At 44.0% G+C, this 21,588-nt stretch overlaps 1 protein-coding gene across 1 annotated transcript in view; it reads right to left on the bottom strand.

The window, feature by feature from the left end:
• GALNT10 (polypeptide N-acetylgalactosaminyltransferase 10) overlaps window positions 1-3,500 on the bottom strand; it is a 298,618-nt gene extending 295,118 nt beyond the window's left edge. Inside the window, exon 1 of the mRNA XM_089682819.1 lies at window positions 3,281-3,500. Coding sequence (XP_089538945.1) covers window positions 3,281-3,418 — 138 coding nt within the window. The 5' untranslated portion in view covers window positions 3,419-3,500. The remainder of the gene's footprint in view (window positions 1-3,280) is intronic.
• Window positions 3,501-21,588: the final 18,088 nt, after the last annotated feature.

The raw sequence follows: 21,588 nt of genomic DNA, 5'->3' as shown, positions 1-21,588 counted from the left end.
ATCGAAATTCAGCTGGTCCCTGTTGAACCGGCAAATTTCCACCCTCATACGGCCAGCTCACTCTCTACAGCTCTGAAGGACACATTTCCATGCAGTTCCCGGGGATAACGAGAGTCCAGCATGATCACCCCTAGGGAGACAGTCGGTGACTCCTCTGAGCACACACTCAATCGTGTTCTCCTGTGTGTACCCTGGCCAGTACACTGCTACTCATAGCACATTTGTTGGAGAACACACACCTGCTACAGTAGTCTGAAACACTGAACAATACTGCTGAACTTGTCTAGGACACTGACCCTTCTAGCACAGTGCATGGGGCACCGACACTGATACCAACACTCAAAGCACAGCAGTTTGGGGAGACAGAAACCCTGACCTGAGGCAGCATGTTCAAACACTGACACTCTTTGTACAGCATTTGGGACAATGACACCACTAGCGCAGCAGTTTAGGACATTACCCCTCCTGGTAAAGCAGTTCAGAACACTGACACTCCTAGGAAATCAGTTTGGTATTTTATACACTGACACTCCTAGCAGACCAGTATGGTATTTTATACACTGACACTCCTACTAGACCAGTGTGAGACACTGACACTACTAGCAGATGAGACAGACACTGACACTCATAGTTCATCAGTTTGGAGACTGACACTTCTAGCACAGCCATTTGGGACACTACATACTTTTAGCACATCAGTTTGGACACTGACATTCCTAGTAGATCAGTGTGGGACACTGACACTACTAGCAGATGAGTTTGGGACACTGACACTTTAAGCATACCAGTTTGGGACACTGGTGCTCCTAGCAGATGTGATTAGGACACTGACACTACTAGCAGACCAGTGTAGGGCACTGACACTCCATTTAGACACGGACACTTCTAGTATTTCACTTTGGGACACTGATGCTCCATTTAGACAACGACACTCAGTTTGGACACTGACAGATCCCCTACATCAGTGTGGGACACTGACACTCCTAGTAGATCCCCTAGATCAGTGTGGGACACTGACACTCCTAGTAGATCCCCTAGATCAGTGTGGGACACTGACACTCCCAGTAGATCCCCTAGATCAGCGTGGGACACTGACACTCAAAGTAGATCCCCTAGATCAGCGTGGGACACTGACACTCCCAGTAGATCACCTAGATCAGTGTGGGACACTGACACTACTAGTAGATCCCCTAGATCAGTGTGGGGCACTGACACCCCCAGTAGATCATCTAGATCAGTGTGGGACACTGGCACTCCCAGTAGATCACTATGGGACACTGACACTCCTAGTAGATCCCCTATATCAGTGTGGGACACTGGCACTCCTAGTAGATCCCCTAGATCAGTGTGGGACACTGGCACTCCTAGTAGATCCCCTAGATCAGTGTGGGACACTGGCACTCCTAGTAGATCCCCTAGATCAGTGTGGGACACTGGCACTCCTAGTAGATCCCCTAGATCAGTGTGGGACACTGGCACTCCTAGTAGATCCCTTAGATCAGTGTGGGACACTGGCACTCCTAGTAGATACCCTAGATCAGTGTGGGACACTGGCACTCCTAGTAGATCCCCTAGATCAGTGTGGGACACTGGCACTCCTAGTAGATACCCTAGATCAGTGTGGGACACTGGCACTCCTAGTAGATCCCCTAGATCAGTGTGGGACACTGGCACTCCTAGTAGATACCCTAGATCAGTGTGGGACACTGGCACTCCTAGTAGATACCCTAGATCAGTGTGGGACACTGGCACTCCTAGTAGATACCCTAGATCAGTGTGGGACACTGGCACTCCTAGTAGATCCCCTAGATCAGTGTGGGACACTGGCACTCCTAGTAGATCCCCTAGATCAGTGTGGGACACTGGCACTCCTAGTAGATCCCCTAGATCAGTGTGGGACACTGGCACTCCCAGTAGATCACCTAGATCAGTGTGGGACACTGACACTACTAGTAGATCCCCTAGATCAGTGTGGGACACTGACACTCCCAGTAGATCCCCTAGATCAGTGTGGGACACTGACACTCCCAGTAGATCCCCTAGATCAGTGTGGGACACTGACACTCACTATGGGACACTGACACTCCTAGTAGATCCCCTAGATCAGTGTGGGACACTGGCACTCCTAGTAGATCCCCTAGTTCAGTGTGGGACACTGGCACTCCTAGTAGATCCCCTAGTTCAGTGTGGGACACTGGCACTCCCAGTAGATCCCCTAGATCAGTGTGGGACACTGACACTCCTAGTAGATCCCCTAGATCAGTGTGGGACACTGGCACTCCTAGTAGATCCCCTAGATCAGTGTGGGACACTGGCACTCCTAGTAGATCCCCTAGTTCAGTGTGGGGCACTGACACTCCCAGTAGATCACCTAGTTCAGTGCGGAGCACTGACACTCCCAGTAGATCACCTAGATCAGTGTGGGACACTGACACTCCCAGTAGATCACTATGGGACACTGACACTCCCAGTAGATCCCCTAGATCAGTGTGGGACACTGACACTCACTATGGTACACTGACACTCCTAGTAGATCCCCTAGTTCAGTGTGGGGCACTGACACTCCCAGTAGATCACCTAGATCACTACAGGACACTGACACTCCTAGTAGATCCCCTAGATCACTGTGGGACACTGACACTCCTAGTAGATCCCCTAGATCACTGTGGGACACTGACACTCCTAGTAGATCCCCTACATCAGTGTGGGACACTGACACTCCTAGTAGATCCCCTACATCAGTGTGGGACACTGACACTCCTAGTAGATCACCTAGATCACTGTGGGACACTGACACTCCTAGTAGATCCCCTAGATCAGTGTGGGACACTGACACTCCTAGTAGATCCCCTAGATCAGTGTGGGACACTGACACTCCTAGTAGATCACCTAGATCACTGTGGGACACTGACACTCCTAGTAGATCCCCTAGATCAGTGTGGGACACTGACACTCCTAGTAGATCCCCTAGATCAGTGTGGGACACTGACACTCCTAGTAGATCCCCTAGATCAGTGTGGGACACTGACACTCCTAGTAGATACCCTACATCAGTGTGGGACACTGACACTCCTAGTAGATCCCCTACATCAGTGTGGGACACTGGCACTCCTAGTAGATCCCCTACATCAGTGTGGGACACTGACACTCCTAGTAGATCCCCTACATCAGTGTGGGACACTGACACTGCACACTTTCCCGCACACTTCTATGGGACAGTCAGCGTAGAGTGTCAGCTCTGCGGCGCAGACAGTTGCCATGGTGCCGGCGGCTCCCTCACCTGTCCGTCTCCCGGCGCCCCTGTGTTCTCCGGGGTCCTCTCCCTGTACAGAGCCCAGAGCCCCACGTTGGGCAGGAAGAGCAGGGCGGCCAGCCCCAGCCCCAACGCCTGCAGCAGCCGCTTCTCCTTCCGCCGCATGGGAAGCCCAGCACCGCCTGCCTCCCCTCTTCACCGACACACAGCACTAACAGCCCGGGGGACCGAGCCAGCCATCCACCGAGCGAACCGCCGGGAGAGGAGGCGGGCACACCAGGCGCGCTCCCGCTAACTTCCAGCGCGTCACCGCTATACTCTCGGCTTCACTGACATGTCCGGGCGGTAGTGCGCGTGTCCGCCAGAGGGCGCTGACGGGGAGTCCCAAACTGAGCTGATCCCAAGCTATGGCTGCCCTGATGTGGAACTACAAGTCCCAGCAAGGACACAGGGATACAAGCCACACACAGCTATTATATCTGTTACATTTACCAATCCTTCCGTCTCATCTTTCAGGATTTGATCGTTTAAATGAATGGAACCCATAGAGCAGGCTCCTGCGTCTGGAAATGTTGTTTGCCTGGCTGTCATGCTGATCCTTTGGCTTCAGTAGTTTAACCAATTGCCCGCCAGATAATTTACCTCCCTTCCTGACCAGGCCATTTTTTGCGTTACGCCACTGTGTTATTTTAACCGACAATTGCGCGGTCATGCAACTCTGAACTCAAATGGAATTTATGTCCTTTTCTTTCCCACAAATTGAGCTTTCTTTCAGTGGTATTTGATCGCCTTTTTGCGCTGTAAACAAAAAAAAGACCAACAATTTAATAAAAAAATGTTTTTTTTTACTTTTTGCTATCAAACATCCAGTATAAATATGTAAAAAAATCAAATTTCGTCATAAATTTAGGCCAAAATGTATTCTGCTACATGTCTTTACTAAAAAAAATCCCAATACGTGTAAATTAATTGGTTTACGTGAAAGTTATAGCGTTTACCTATGGCGGTGTATACACTGGGATTGTTTTTGTTTTGTTTTGGTGCAGCTCTTAGCCCGGGTTCACATATATATGCGGTGCGGCATATCGCATGTGATTCGCACAGGAATCGCACCACATTCCTATGCATATCCCATGTGATTTTTACGCGATGCGATTGGAGCCATACATTTGTTATGGCTCTATTTGCACCTCACCAAAAAGGTGCAGGACCCTTTTTTGGGTCTGCAGTAGAATAGAATCGCATGGGTATTCTCACCTATGCGATCTGATTCTGCACATCACACCGCGTTTTGCGGACCGCTTTTGGGGTGTTGTTAACTCAACATACACAGCTGCAGAGGATCGCATGAACGGTGTGCGATTGTGATGTGGTATGGAATTCACACAGAAAACGCTTCAAATTCTGCACCGCATCAGTGTGAACCCGGGCTTAATAAAAACCAATCAGCTTCCAGGTTGTATTGCCAAAGCCTAACCCCCCGGTTCACATCTATGCGGCCGTGCGGGCTGCATTTTGCATGGGCACGAGAGCCCATTCATTTGAATGTCCCTGCACTTCTTCCGAAAACACAGCCCGCATGGGAACCTCGGTTCCCAGTACAGTTGCGTTTTTCAGTGCGGGCATGCGTGTCCGCATTTCTTTGTGCGGGTGGTGCGGCTGCATGGATTTTCATGCAGATCCACAGTGGCAGCACCCGCACAGATGTGAACCTAGGGTAATTGAAGAAGCTGAAGTTAGAAGCTGATTGGCTACCATGCACAGCTGCACCAGATTCCGAGTGCTCCAGTTTTAGTAAATCTCACCCCCTTGTCATGATGCTTTGCATCACGGTGCGGCTATTTTAATGCTACATGTCACCTTTTATAGGCGGCACCGCCTGTCAAAATCTCCCATGTCAGTGAATCAGGCCATTCCACAACTGCCAGCCAAATGTTTAGTTTGTATTCATAGATCGCTTTTCAGGGAGGTGGTAAACACTAAAGCAGGCCATAGACGGGTTGAAAATCGTCCATTTAAAAAAAAAGCAAATCGGTCGTTTGATCGGCCAACGTTACCATCAACGGTAAGAAAATTGGACGATTTTCCTCCGTCTATGGTTGGCATTTAACCCCATAATTACTTCTGTCCCTTGCAGAGACGGGAGCACACAGGGGAGCAATACATACGAAGAATAAGAAGAAGAAAAGAAGAAAAAGAATAAGAATTCCAGTCTGCTGTTATATTTTATATGAAAAAGTATAGCGGTTGCAACAAATGTATCTATTTGTATCCATTTCGGATACAGATGTTTTTATTTGGATACAAATGGATACATTGTTGCAATCACAAGACTTTTTCATATAAAATATAACAGCAGACTGGACTTCTTATTCTTCTTCTTCTTCTTCTTCTTCTTCTTTTTCTTCTTCTTTTTCTGCTTCTGCTTCTTCTTCTTTTTCTTCTTCTGCTTCTTCTGCTTCTTCTTCTTTTTCTTCTTCTTTTTCTTCTTCTTCTTTTTCTTCTTCTGTTTTTCTTCTGCTTCTTCTTCTTGCAGGTCACGGCTCATTTTTTATCGGTAAAATGATCGTCCGATTTGCCCATCACTGCCGAGAAAATCGTTCGATCTTCAAAATTGGCCACAAATTTTCCAACATGCCCGATAAAAAAAATGTGCAAAAACTCCAAAAAATGGCCGACCAATTAACCCACTAACGGTGCGAAAATCGGCCAATTTTTTTCAGCCGAAAAATCGGCCGATTTCGGACCCGTCTATGACCGGCATTAGGAGCCTAAAAAAATGGTGGACTTTTCCATGTATCCATGGTGTGCTGGTGACATATACATCCTTGTACACTGATCAAGGGTTAATCAACCAGCCATTGCTGCGGCACCCCCGTACCCCAAGAAGGAGAGCCAGGCTTTATACAGGAAGGAGAGCAGTGGGAGTATATCTGATGGGGGGGGTCACTTGGCTTCCTAGTCCTCATATCCATTCTCTGGGCATGGAGTATAAATTTGATTCCTGATTAGGATTCCTCTCATTCCCCAAGGACCAGGCCTCGTCCCTGCATGATTTCCACAGCTCTGGTTTTTGGCATTGTGCTCCCAGTATTTTCAGATGTGTCATACTAAGTCACTATGCCTGTATTTCTATGTAATAGTTCCAGCATTTCCACATGAACATGGCATAGTACTACTGCATGGTATATACAGTATGCGGGACATCACTCTGCTTCATTCTTCATTGTATATTAGCTATAGTGTGCCTGTTCATTGAATGGTGCCAATGGGACACAGTGGAAACCCTCCCCAGCTTCTGTATGCTGCCTGTATCTATTCTCTCTCTGTATACAGCAGAACATCTCCATATGCTTTGTGTAAGGGCTTGTTCACACCATGATGCAGAGATGTCAGTTTTTCTACATGCATCCTGCAAGGCACAACAAAATCAATTGTTCTCTAAGTGCCCTGTTCACACCACAACACTGGTATCATATGTAGATTTTTACTGCACAGAAATCTGTAATGTATGAAACGTGCATGTAAACTGATGTCTCTGCATGTGAAATCTGCACATCAGTTCCCATCAGTTTTTCCTGCACGTATGGTGTGAATGAGGCCTAAATCTCAGTATTAGTTCTTATCCTGTATGTATGCCAACTGCACAGTACCACTTCTCTTGTCCTGTATGCCGGGTGTAAATCTCAGTATCTGTTCTTATTCAGTATGTATGGACTCTGCACAGTACCACTTCTCTTGTCCTGTATATTGGGTGTATTTCTCATTATCTGTTCATATTCTGTATATATGGACTCTGCACAGTACCACTTCTCTTGTCCTGTATGTGTAATTCTCATTATCTGTTCTTATTCTGTATGTTTGGACTCTGCATAGTCCCACTTCTCTTGTCCTGTATGCCGGGTGTAAATCTCAGTATCTGTCCTGATTCTGTATGTATGGCAACCCCACAGTACCACTTCTCTATTTTTGATTTCTGGGTGGAATTCTCATTATCTCTTCTTATCCTGTATTTTTGGACTCTGCACGTACCACTTCTCTTGTCCTGTATGCCGGGTGTAAATCTCAGTATCTGTTCTTATTCTCTATGTATGGACTCTGCACAGTACCACTTCTCTTGTCCTGTAGATTGGGTGTAATTCTAATTATCTGTTCTTATTCTGTATGTATGGACTCTGCACAGTACCACTTCTCTTGTTTTGATTTATGGGTGGAATTCTCATTATCTGTTCTTATTCTGTATGTTTGGACTCTGCACAGTACCACTTCTCTTGTCCTGTATGTCGGGTGTAATTCTCATTATCTGTCCTTATTCTGTATGTTTGGACTCTGCACAGTACCAAATCTCTTGTCCTGTATGTCGGGTGTAATTCTCATTATCTGTTCTTATTCTGCATGTTTGGACTCTGCACAGTACCACTTCTCTTGTCCTGTATGTCGGGTGTAATTCTCATTATCTGTTCTTATTCTGTATGTTTGGACTCTGGACAGTACCACTTCTATTGTCCTGTATATTGGGTGTAATTCTCATTATCTGTTCTTATTCTGTATATATGGACTCCGCACAGTACCACTTCTCTTGTTCTGTATGTTGGGTGGAATTCTCATTATCTGTCCTTATTCTGTATGTTTGGACTCTGCACAGTACCACTTCTCTTGTCCTGTATGCTGGGTGGATTTCTCAATATCTATTCTAAAGCTGGCCATACACATATAGATATTCGTTGGAGAATTTTCATTTCACGAATATTCCTTTGATTTTCTAATCGTTAGTGGGGTCAGATCGATCTTCGTTTTCAACAACAGAGACTGGAAAATTCGAAGGGGCAGGAAGTAAAACTTTTCTCAATCAAACGAATTTTCAACCAGTGTATGTGGTTATCATTCAGAAATTGCATTCATTTTAAAATCGAATGTTAAAAGCGGAAAACAATTTTCAAACAACATTTGTTCATTCATCAAATGTGCAAAGAATGTTCGTACGACTTTTCTGTGTATGGCCAGCTTTATTCTGTATGTTTGGACTCTGCACAGTACCACTTCTCTTGTTTTGTTTTCTGGGTGGAATTCTCCGTATCTGTTCTTATGGGTGCTGTATGGTAGCACTTACTTTATTCTGTATGATGGGTATAATTCTCAGTATCTTTTCTTATTCTGTATATACAGACACTGCACAGTAGCACTTCTTGTTTTGTATACTGGGCATAATACTCTTTATCTGTACTTTATCTGTATATACAGGTACTGCACCGTATGATGCCGATTGTAATTTCCAGTATTTATTCTTATCCTGTATGTACAAATACTGCAGAGTAGCACTTCTCCTGCTATACAGTATATGTGTAGCACTACCCCCTTAGGAGTCGCTAATAGATTTGGGTCCCCTATAGTCCTGCAGAGCCAGGCATCACACATCTTCACACAGGCTTACATCCAGGGTCAGAAATCAATCCTTGAGCTTTGGTTTTGTTGTCTTATTTAGGGAATTTGAACTGGGATAGGGTTAGGGGGTGTACGAGATGATGGGCATATTTCTCATTATTTGTCCCTATTCTGTATGTACAGACACCGAATAGTATCACTTCTCTTGTCCTGTATGCTGGATATATTTCTAAGTATCTCCCCTTAGTCTGTATGTACAGACACCGAACAGTATCACTTCTCTTGTCCTGTATGCTGGATATATTTCTAAGTATCTCCCCTTATTCTGTATGTACACACACCGAACAGTACCACTTCTCTTGTCCTGTATGCTGGATATATTTCTAAGTATCTCCCCTTATTCTGTATGTACAGACACAGAACAGTAACTCTTCTCTTGTCCTGTATGATGGGTATATTTCTCAGTATCTGCCCTTATTCTGTATGTACAGACACCGAACAGTAACACTTCTCTTGTCCTGTATGATGGATATATTTCTCAGTATCTGCCCTTATTCTGTATGTACAGACACCGAGCAGTACCACTTCTCTTGTCCTGTATGCTGGATATATTTCTAAGTATCTCCCCTTATTCTGTATGTACACACACAGAACAGTAACACTTCTCATGTCCTGTATGTTGGGTATATTTTTCAGTATCTGCCCTTATTCTGTATGTACAGACACAGAACAGTAACTCTTCTCTTGTCCGGTATGATGGGTATATTTCTCAGTATCTGTCCTTATTCTGCATGTACAGACACCGAGCAGTACCACTTCTCTTGTCCTGTATGATGGGTATATTTCTCAGTATCTGCCCTTATTCTGTATGTACCAGGGGCAGACTGACAACTCATGGACCCCCCGGGCAACAGAGGATCATGGGGCCCCTGTTTCCTTGCCCAAACTCAAAAAAGCCTATGAAAAAGGTACCAGGGGCATCTCATGGGGCCCCCTACTGACCCCGGGCCCTCGGGCAGTGCCCGAGTTTCCAAATGGTCAGTCCGCCCCTGGTATGTACAGACAATGAACAGTACCACTTCTCTTGTCCTGTATGCTGGGCATATTTCTCAGTATCTGTCCTCATTCTGTATGTACAGACACCGAACACTACCACTTCTCTTGTCCTGTATGCTGGATATATTTCTCAGTACCTGTCCTTATTCTGTATGTACAGACACCGAACAGTACCACTTCTCTTGTCCTGTATGATGGGTATATTTCTCAGTATCTGTCCTTATTCTGCATGTACAGACACCGAACAGTACCACTTCTGTTGTCCTGTATGTTGAGTATTTTTCTAAGTATCTCCCCTTATTCTGTATGTACACACACAGAACAGTACCACTTCTCTTGTCCTGTATGATGGGTATATTTCTCAGTACCTGTCCTTATTCTGTATGTACAGACACCGAACAGTACCACTTCTCTTGTCCTGTATGATAGGGATATTTCTCAGTATCTGTCCTTATTCTGTATGTACAGACACCGAATAGTACCACTTCTCTTGTCCTGTATGCTGAATATATATTTCTCAGTATCTGTCCTTATTCTGCATGTACAGACACTGAGCAGTACCACTTCTGTTGTTTTGTATGTTGGATATGATTCTCAGGATATGTATGGACGCTGCACAGTAACATTCGTTGTAATTCTCAGTATATGTCAGGCGTCATTCTCAGCATATTGTTATTATCTCTCCATGGACACAGCATGTTAGCACGTCTCTTGCAGCCTGGAAGTGATTCTTGGCAGCTGATTACATTCAGTATGTAAGTCAACTGGGCAACTTCCTATGTCTGTTACAGAACGTGTTATAAACCATTTGTCACACCCAGGCTTTGCTAAGGCTAATATCACTTCCGTATCACTCTATAATCTCCTCTCCCTGCTTGGTAAAGTCTTTTCTCAGACTCTCCTGATCTGTAAGCTTGTTCCTAGGTTGGCAAATCAGAAAGTTCTGAAGGATCAGAATAGCAACCAGGCACCTAGCATATTCTGGAGGTTGGAAAAGTTTCACTTAGGCTAGGTCCATACCTATACAATTTGCGTTTGAACCATTTCTGCATTGTGCTTTGCGTTTTTAAAATTTTTGTTTTATTTTTCTTGTTGCTAGGCAGATTTAAAATGTAATATGCATAAAAAGTGCAAAAGTGCATCAAAATCGCCGTAAAAATGCACTACATGCTTTTCTGCAGCATTTCCATTGAAGTCTATAGAACCAAAAATGCAAATTTTTGCGTTCAAAAAAGTCCCTCACCCTTCCCAAAAAATGCACTGGGTGGAAACACGGAGATGTGAACGTGTCCCATAGGAAATCATGTTAAATGGGCTGTACTGCGTTTCTGCAAAATGCAAAACACTGCGGAAAATGCTTAGGTGTGAACCTAGGGTTAAAGCAACTCTGTCTCTAGAATTAAAATGAAATACAGTATACAAGGAAAAAAGTGCATACTTAAAGGATAAGTCTACCTTTCATAACATGTTATTAATATTATTATTATATTATTATACAGGATTTATTTAGTGCCAACAGTTTGCGCAACTCTTTACAACATGAAGGTAGACATAACAGTTACAATACAGTTTGGTACAAGAGGAAACAAAGGGCCCTGCTCTCTCTTAGATTGTAAGTTCTAAGGAGCAGGGTCCTCTGTTTCCTCTTGCACCAAACTGTATTGTAACTGTTATGTCTACCTTCATGTTGTAAAGAGCTGCGCAAACTGTTGGCACTAAATAAATCCTGTATAATAATATAATAATAATATTAATAGCATGTTATGAAAGGTAAACTTATGTTACATTACACCTGTATTCAAGGTGTAACATGTTACAAAATCAGCAGCTCCCGCATTTTTGTAATTTCTTTCATCAGATGTAGATTACAGAGAAGGATGGTAAACATTGATTCTACAATATAGTAAATTACAGTAAGATTTTGTAACACAATTAGTATATACGTACAGAAATATTAGGTTCCATTATATACATACCATCCAAACCAATACTAATACACCAAATAACAGCCGTCACTAATTCAAAAGCAGTCTGTCATCATCCATTGACACCACTGGTGAAGCATTGGGCAGTAAACCCCTATATGGGCCAGAGGTTTCCCACACTGAGATCGCCACGGCACAGGTTCATCCAAGCTTGATCTTCTAGACCCCTATATGGACCAGAGGTTTCCCACACTGAGATCGCCACGGCACAGGTTCATCCAAGCTTGATCTTCTAGACCCCTATATGGGCCAGAGGTTTCCCACACTGAGATCGCCATGGCACAGGTTCATCCAAGCTTGATCTTCTAGATCCCTATATGGGCCAGAGGTTTCCCACACTGAGATCGCCACGGCACAGGTTCAGCCAAACTTGATCTTCTAGATCCCTATATGGGCCAGAAGTGTATGACACTGAGATCGCCACGGCACAGGTTCAGCCAAGCTCGATCTTCTAGACCCCTATATGGGCCAGAAGTTTCCGACACTGAGATTGCCATGGCACAGGTTCAGCCAAGCTTGATCTTCTAGATCCATATATGGGCTAGAAGTTTCCCACACTGAGATCGCCACGGCACAGGTTCAACCAAGCTTGATATTGTAGCGATCTCAGCGTGGCACTGGGACCTGACCATGTGACCAGAGTGGCTTCAGAATAGGTTAGTATATGCATGTAATGTACATTACTGAATCGTGGTGCCGTTCATTTTGAATGGTACACCAATGCACTAAGGCTATGTACATGCATTGCAGAGTGACAAAATGCAAGTCAACACATGGATGAGCGTTGCTGACTAATATGTTACATAAAAAGTGGTCAGGTCTGACTTTAGTCTCATTAGGGTGTGTTGGCAGCACCTCTATTTTATCGGGCTGCCTTAACACAGCGCATGTTATTATGCAACACAATGCAAACAAGTAATTATGACCTTAAAGTATATGTATAGCCAAACCTTTTCGCTTTGGATTTTGGGGGGAAGGATTAGAACCCCTGACAGGCTTTTTATTTCTATCTGAGTCCAATTGGGTGGATTCAACTTATTTGTACTGTTGACCATCATTGTCATCAGGCAGAAAATTTAGGGAAATCCAACATTTTATTTTCTTTACCAAAGATTTTGTTGAAGAGAAAACAATGCGGCACATGCATGGATAGGATCAGCCACATGCCATACCTGTTAAACCATAGGATGGCCAAAAGACTGTTAGAACTCACCCACACGGGTTGATAAGAATATATGGAAACAATTGTGCATATGCAACTTAAAAGGAATATAAAGCAAAAGGGGGGACCCCATCAACAAAAAAATACATCAGCTTGGAAGGGCCCCTGAAAGCCAGGCGAAAAAAGACAGGGGGAAAATGGGCAGGGGAGTGGGAAAAGGGACTTTGCCACCAGGAACAGCAGTTTTTGTTCCAAAAATCTAGGACGGAGTAGGAGGACTCCTATCTTAAGCTCCTGAATCACAATTGCATGGTAAAATGAGAGACTGGTTGGTAATCAAACCAAGGCTGGCAGATGGAAAGAAATTTATCATTTTTGTGCTCCAGGATCGCCGTGAGTTTTTCATCAATAAAAATGTCTTGTATTCTGGATTTAACCTCTTTAAAACTAAGGGTCGGGTATTTCCATGCATGGGCTAAGGTTTGCTTCATAGCCATAAAAATTAAATAGATCAAGGTATGAGACCATCATGGCACATCTTTTATTGGTCTGTGGAGTAGAGCCTCCCATGGATTTTTCTTGACAATGATTTTTGTAAGCAACAGAAACATATTATACACTCTAATCCATAGGCGCCACTGGCAAAGACCACCAGATGTGGAGCATGTCACTGTCAACCCCACAGCCACGAAAAAGGAAATCCAACATTTTAAAGTTGGCACCAGAACAAAAGCTGAGGGGAAATCTTCTAATGTCTACAACTATTCTTTTGATAACGAAGATGGGAATTCTCCATAGTTTGTAAAGATTTTCTCTCACTTCCTTCTGTATCTTCATTACAGAAAGTAAAGGATATAGACAGGGAAAAATAAATAAATAAATTGACAGGTATCCAAAAAAAAATTGTTTGGCTATACATAAAGTTTAATTAGTTTAATTAGTGTCATAGAAATCTTTAATAATGATGGTTAAAAACACTTACAAACTTGTAGTTAAAACAGGCTCAATAAAATTGTCAGAGTGCAGAGGCTCAATCCACCATGAGAGAACCCGCTGTGCCGGCCAGCAGCTGCAAGGGGAGCTGAGGATCAGATGTCCAAGATGGCCACCACAAGTTCCAAGATTGCTAGAACGCACGCTGGAGCGCACGCTGTCCAGAAGACTTAGAGTCTAGCTCTAACCAGAAGTGACGTAGGCTAGGAATGGGATTGGAACAGTGAGTGCAGAAGCAGAGGCTCAATCCACCATGCGAGAACCCAATGCACAGAGCTCCTGCTTCAAGATGGAGAAGGAGCTCTGTGCATGCTCCGAAGCGCGTCACTGTTCCAATTCCGTTCCTAACCCACGTCACTTCCGGTTGCAGTCTTCTGGACAGAGTGTGCTCCAGCGTGCGTTCCCGGAACTTGTGGTGGTCATCTTGGACATCTGTTCCTCAGCTCCCCTTGCAGCTGCTGGCCGGCACAACGGGTTCTCACATGGTGGATAGAGCCTCAGCACTCTGACGATTTTATTGAGCCTGTTTTAACTACGAGTTTGTGTTTATAGCCGTCATTAATAAAGATTCTTCTGGATATACTGTACTTAGAAGCGCCTTCCTGTTCTATCCTATTCTACATACAGAGTTTGCTTCAACTCCTAGAAGTGTTGCCCGGTGCCTGTTGTCCAGTGTCTCCTCCATCCCCGGCTAACATCTCTCGATCCACAGCCTCCTCCTTTGATGCACCCTATACATATCCTCTACTCTTAATTAGTGGCATACAGTCCATCTTGCATGACATACAGCTGCTTTTTTTTGAAAATTGATATAAAGGCAAAATCTTGAATTTGGCATCTGGTTATTTGTTGTCTTTTTTGTTACATAATTCAAGAAGAGTTATTTGCTTGCATGGACTGCAGCTTTTTCCAAATTTAAAGATATGGGCCTTCCATGCCTGACAGTAAATCCAGTGCTGCCTGCACATAAAGTGATAGTATAGGGAAGATTTATGATTTTGCTGCACTATGCAGAACAGGAGAAAACATTTTGGTAAAAGAAAAGAGGACTTTGTGAAAAGGCAACATGTCCTGAAAAATGTCATCTAAAATGTCAAAAACGGAAATCCAGTCTGTCAGGTCATATTTTAGATTTGATTCAAAGTGAGTGAAAAAAACCTCAAAAGACGCTGTGATTTTTCATGGATTCTGCTGAAACATTAAAAACAATGCAGAATAAAACAATAAAATTGATAACTACATGGATACAATAAAGTCCAACACTGGGCATGGGACCCTCTATTTGCCCCCTTACTAAAGCACTGCTCCACCTTCATATATACCTTTGTTTTTCAGATATCTTTTGGTCCAGTGAGATGCTTTCTTTGGTATATGGTAGGCAGATCCTACTGTACTCTGTAGCATTGTCCTGCATATCCAGGGTGAGAGGCTGGCCTTTGACACCTTGTCCTCTAACACAAGATCTACTGCAATGCATCTGGAGGCACATGAGATGTGCAAAAACTGCTCTTTTAAGTCAGTTACATAATAATATAGCTAAGAACCAGTGCAGAGGACATGGAATGTTATCAAGAGTACAGGAAAGGCATGTCTAATCAAGTGCATTTACATATTTCTTCTCAGTATTTCTTTTCAGTATCATCTTAAATCCTATCCCATTTATGGTAATGTTCAGTGCAGCTGCTGAATTGGTTTATGGCCTCATTCATATAGACGTGCCGATCCATACACCCATATAAAGGGCTGTCTTAATCCATGTGGAGTGTACTGTCCCGTGCAGGCAGCCTGTTCAAATCAATGCCAGCTGAAATGCTGCACAGACCTGCACGGGTCTTCAAACACATCCCACAGTGTACTTGTGTGCGGGTCCAATACATGTGTAGCACCCTTCTTGTCAGCTATGGGGAGCTAGACTCTAATTGTCAGCTAGGAAGGCTGAGTAGCAGCCTGGGTGTGATAGCTAGCAGGGTCAAATTGTGGTCAGAGCTGAGAGGCTCTGCAGATCAGCTCTCTGGGACTTCTCCCTGCTCTAGAACTTTGGAGAAAGATCAAAAAGTAGTGGGCGAATGTGAAAAGCGGATGGTACATACTCTTAGAGCAGGGGTGTAAAACTCCATTTCATCACAGGACATATCAGCATTATGATTGCTCTCAAAGGGCCAGCTCTATCTGTAGGGCTAGATGTCCAGAGCACCCCACCCCCCATTACATCAGATGTCAAGAATCCAACACCCTCCCTAACATCACCGTGCACCCCCTTTTGGGGCAGAGCTGGAAAGCAGAAAGTGCATGGTCTGGAAGAGGAACAGAGGAGGAGTGAAGACCGTTACCAGAGTCTGCTGAATGCTGAGACCAGGGGAGGCAGCTGCACTGAGAGGTGAATGATTTGGCAGAGGAGGTTTATTCTCCTCTCTGCTGCCGACTGCTGAGACAAGGTGGGGGCAGAGACAAGGTGGTACCTGCAGGAGAGGTGCAAGGGCCACATGAAATGGCCTGGAGGGCCAGATTCGGCCCGAGGGCCTTGTGTTTGACACCTGTATCTAAGGGGATCCTGGCCAATTCCCAACAGCAGGCTTGGCAAGGGGCCAGGACAGCCTTTAAGAGTAACTGAGCCTACTCAGCAGCAGGAGAGTTGGAGGAGAGTTCAGTTGGAAGACGAGGAAGTGAAGCTGGAGAGCAGAAGCCTGGGAAGGGGACAAGATGGGACAAGGCTCACCTCCAGGCAGGAGGACCTTGGAAGGAGGAAAGCTTGGGACTTCACCGGCCCCCTGAGAGAGGACCTCCTGTGTGGCAGGGAAGGAGCAGGCCAACTAGAAGGCCTGGTAGCAGCCACCACCCCACCAGCAACACAGGAGAAGAACTAAGTGAGTGAACCTGCACCCCCTGGGCCAGATATGGGAAGAAGCACTCTGATGGGAAATCAGATTAGCAACTACCTGGGAGTGGCAGGAACTGGATCCCCTGCTCAGGAACTCACCCAGATTGTCTAGATTAGGAGCATCTAGGCTCTGAGGTGGTACAATCAGAGACGCTGGCTAGCACTCCAAGAAGAGGATTTTGCTGTAAAAAAACTTGTTTACAGTTCCTGGAAGTTGTCCTTGGTTTCACAGTTCCATTGGATACCCCAAGCAACCCTTAACTTATTCCAGTTCAAATCCCTAATAAAACTTCAACTCGAGGACTGGTTACTGTCTCCTGGACATAAATGAATGTGAAAATATGTGTTGCCTGGTTGTGCAGGAGTATAGGGGGACCCAAATCTCTAGCAACTCCTAAGGAGGTAGTGCTACACATGGATCAGACAGACGTTGGAATGCTGCGCCAAATGAAGGTGATCGGGATCAGTATGCTGAGTGAGTGAAGCCTACCGTAAAACACACAGACAACCTTATCGAGGTATGCTGCTCTTTCACCATCCAATCAGCAGACTGGGGCCAGGAAGGCGACACCATTGTATCTCTTAACTGTAAGAGGTGTCACTCTCTAGACTGTGCAATAGGGCTGGCATGTGTGAGTTACACATGTGGCTGAAGAACGTCACAAAGATTATGGCAGATAAAGTTGTTAATATGTTTTTCAGTTGTGTATTTAGCTCTGTACCCAGAGTCCAGTTCTAAGTTATTCCCCTGAGGGGGTCTGACGCATCAGCAATAGAGCAAGAAATTTAAAACACAAGAATCCTTTGCCCTTTGGCAGCCACCACTTGAATGTACAAGCTGCAAGACAAAAGGTCAACACAAAATAGTCCCAATATAAAGACATGCTGCAAAGCCACTGTAGCTTTCTCTATAACAAGGTGACTCCATGCCAGTTAATAACTTGCCTTTTTTGTCTAAGTGGTCCTGTTGTCTTGCTGCTTCCAGCACCTGAAATAAAAAAATCCTTATCTTGTAATCTGTACTACAGAGAATATTGATGTATTGACTACGCTTTCTCCTGGACATAATCGTGTGACTCCCGCAAATTGGTCCTCAGAAATGTTATTGATGACATGATAAAGTGGACCTGTCAAGCCAACAATAAAGTGTTTTAAGAGTAAAAAGAAGGAGATTAGCTATTCATTCCTCTTTCTGATGTTATGTCAAAAGCTGTAATTTACTACATTGCCAGCTGCAGTTGCAGTCTGTCATTTACATAGAGAGGCCAGACTGTTAGCTAAGAACAAGGCCAATTGTTACTATGGAAAAGAAAAAGAAATGTGCATGGCAAATACAGTAAATAAAGACATTTGATTAACTTTATCAAAATCATTGATGAAGATCTTTATCCTTTATTTTCAATGATGCAGCATATTATGCAGCGTTGTATATTAAACAACAAAAGGAGGGAAGATTAGAAATTCCAAATGTACCATGCACAAATAAAGGACACAGGCAAAAAAAATGTCTGCACCCGAAACACAACCTCACAAATAACTAAAATGACATATCTGAAAAATGTTCTTGCCACTTCCATTGATCATAATGCAGCCACAGTGCAAGCCGTTGAATGACTTGCTATGACTTGCTTATTCCTTTGCAGGTATTGTAACTGTCCACTATCACGGCCATTACTGGATCTATTCATTTTATTCTACATTGAATTGAAAGCGTTGAGCCAGTGTCACTCTTCCAATGGGCTCAATTCTGATTGTCCCCTAAGCCAAAGTTGCCAGCTATCCAAAAATATTGTTTAAAGGAAACATATGGTAGTGATTCTAGTGGTCACATTGTAACGGACCCCAGACACCCACGACTGGGTATCTCCATCAAGAAGCTGCTTCTCAGGCTCTGGAGCACGAGATCAGTGACTTTGGCTATTGTTACCCCAAGATCCAGACAACACCAGATTTGAAGTAAGCCAGAGGTAGACTAGTTTATTTGAACACAGATACAAGATATATACACTCAGGGGACAAATCCCACCTCCATGCATAATGTCACAGGGCGGGGCAATCTATATTTAGTAACAAGAGACACACAGGTATTCAAACTTCACACCAGCAGACAGTCCCATCAGGAGGGAGGGCTGCTGGATACACCCCCCCACTAAGCTAATACACATAAACACATACATCCCATAATAGTTTGCTCCCAAGCAAGACATACAATAGAACAATGGGATGCAACCACATGACATTAAACAATCAATAACCCCCACACAATATTAGAACAGATCACCCTGTACCCCTAACAGCCACAGGGTGGCTTACACATAAGAGGGATATGGGGAGCTGAGACAGGGGTCTCCCCACCTTTCCAAAGTGAGCTGGGTTCCATGGGCCCCCCACCCAAAGTGACTCCCGTCACACACATATTTTTAGTTATTTTTGCATTGTTTACATTAAAAGTATTTTTTCTGTGACTCACATTTTTGTCATTGTATTCAATATAGAGATTTGTAAATTAACCAATAGAGCTAACTAGTGCTGAACATAATGCATGCACATTAGCAAACATGCGCAGATGTATAAACAGCCTTGATTCTATGTACTAGATGAGCTGCATCATGCGCATACGTAAATCTTCGGGCATGGCCATGAACTTGATCATCCAACCAGTTACTGTCTCTAACTACAGTCATATTACAGTTACCCTGCCCTCTATGCCGTGGTTGTACTATACTGTTCCTCTTTCTATGTGCCAGCCTACCAAACAGGGGTTGTCTAACTGAAACAATGTATTCTCTAAATGTTTTTTTTTAATCTTAACAGTACCCAATTAGTGATGAATGACACTGGAAGTTTTCACTTAAAAAATCTGGAGCATTTAGGTGAAGTTGCCCCATTCAGTGAAATGCATTGGAGTCATCTAGAAATGATCCAATGAGTTTAATTCAGATATTAATCATTAACTGAGAATGTGACAATACACACTGAGGAACAGAGATGGACCTTAACATTAAGTCATGCAATTTCCATGTAAATGCTGACATGATGGTCACATGACTTTGTTTGTAAACAAAGCCATGTAATCACTATGTCAATGCTGATAAAGGTTTTGTTAATCACTTGCCCTCTGGAAGATTTACCCCCCTTTATGACCAGGCCATGTGAAATAAAGCTTCATTTGTGGGAAAATAGGACATAAATTTAATTTGGGTGCAGTGTTGCATGACCATGCAATTGTCAGTAAAAGTAACGCAGCGCCGTATCGCAAAAAAAATGGCCTGGTCAGGAATGGGGGTAAATCCTGTGGAGGGCAAGTGGTTAAGCACCCGATAAGAAAGACTCAATGTGCCATACTGCAGACAAGTAAATAAAAGTGCAGTTATTGTAAGAATAACTCATAATGTACACTTAGTGAAAGTATAGTATATTTCTACTTCTAGAGGTGCATATTTTCTTTTTGCAATACAGTTTTATGTAATTATCTTTAAAATAAAACCTAAGGCTAGACTTTTTCAACAGTGAAGTGTTGCATACATAATACTGTTTTCTTTGTACAGTATGTGGTAGATATATTGTGTATTTTGTAATACTATCACAGAACATTCTTTCAGCCTGTCTGGTAATGAGAGAGACTAACTAAAGCCAATTATGAACGCAAATACACTATTTAAGTCTGTTGTGGTGTGATAAAATTGTAAATCACTAAATCTTTTTTTAAAGCTTTTTCACTCCAGGTGTCTCAATTGCTGTTGATTAACTATAATTTTATGACGGCACTCAAATCTTCTAAAAATAAACAATCAAGAAATGAAAAGATTGAGAATAACAAAGAGAAAGATTTGTAAAACTTTGTTGATTTCTAAAAAGAAAAGTAGTTTAGAAGATAAACATGACCTATCTCCTAGATTGTAAGCTCCAAGGAGCAGGGCCCTCCTATCCCTCTTGTATTGAACTGTATTGTTGCTGTATTGTCTCCCGTTATATTGTAAAGTGCTGAGCAAACTGTTGGCGCTATATAAATCCTGTATAATAATAATATTAAAGAGCAACAACTACACCCACAATTAAGTTAGCATTTTTGGGTGTATTGAAGGGTTTAATCTCCCGGAGGGTAGTCATTACTGTTTAGGCCAGGCATCACTAAATGGCGGACCATGGTCCGCAAACGGACCAAATGACAACCCTATATGCACCACGGATCCGACTCTTGGATGTCCTCCCTCTGCAGCTGATATCCTCTCCCCAAACCCCCCGCCACCGAGCTGCCGCTGCCTCTGCCGCCTGAGCATTCATCTTTGTAGAAGGCAGAAGGCAAGGCATGTCCACCCAGCGGGCGGGAGCTATCCAACTTTTCAAGTTAACAAGCCGGTGAGTGGTTGTTAGGCGTTCCTAGAAAGCACCTGCCTGTTAACATGAAAAGCATGTCCCACATGTCCCGCCCTCTGTCCAGGCATGCTGTGCCTTCTGCCTTCTACCTGCTGTGTAAGGTAGGATCGAAAAGAAGGATTGTGAATGGCAGGGGGGAAATATAAGGGAGGGATAATTCATATAAAGGGGACTTGGCTGCAAAGAAGGAAGGGGGGGGGGCTATGAAGGAGGAATAGTATACAAAAAAGGGAGGTTTTAAAAGAGACTGGGGGTGCAAGAGGGGACTAAGATGCAAGTAAGGGGGTCTGTAAAGGGGACAGGGTGCAAGGAAGGGGGGGCTGCAAAGTGGACTGAAGTACAAGGAAGGGGGCTGTAAAGGGGACTGGGGTGCAAGGAAGGGGGACTGTGAAGGGGACTGATATGTAAGTAAGGAGGGGCTGTAAAGGTGATTGGAGTGCAAAGAAGAGGGGCTGTGAAGTGGACTGGGAAGCAAGGAAGGGGGGTTGTGAGGACAGGGGTG

The sequence above is a fragment of the Staurois parvus genome, unplaced genomic scaffold, assembly GCF_062004578.1.
Source record: "Staurois parvus isolate SC_StPar_1 unplaced genomic scaffold, SC_StPar_1.0 ptg000298l, whole genome shotgun sequence".
Classification (NCBI taxonomy): domain Eukaryota; kingdom Metazoa; phylum Chordata; class Amphibia; order Anura; family Ranidae; genus Staurois; species Staurois parvus.
The sequence above is the reverse complement of the archived record's forward strand: the minus strand, read 5'-3'. Positions and strand labels throughout refer to the sequence as shown.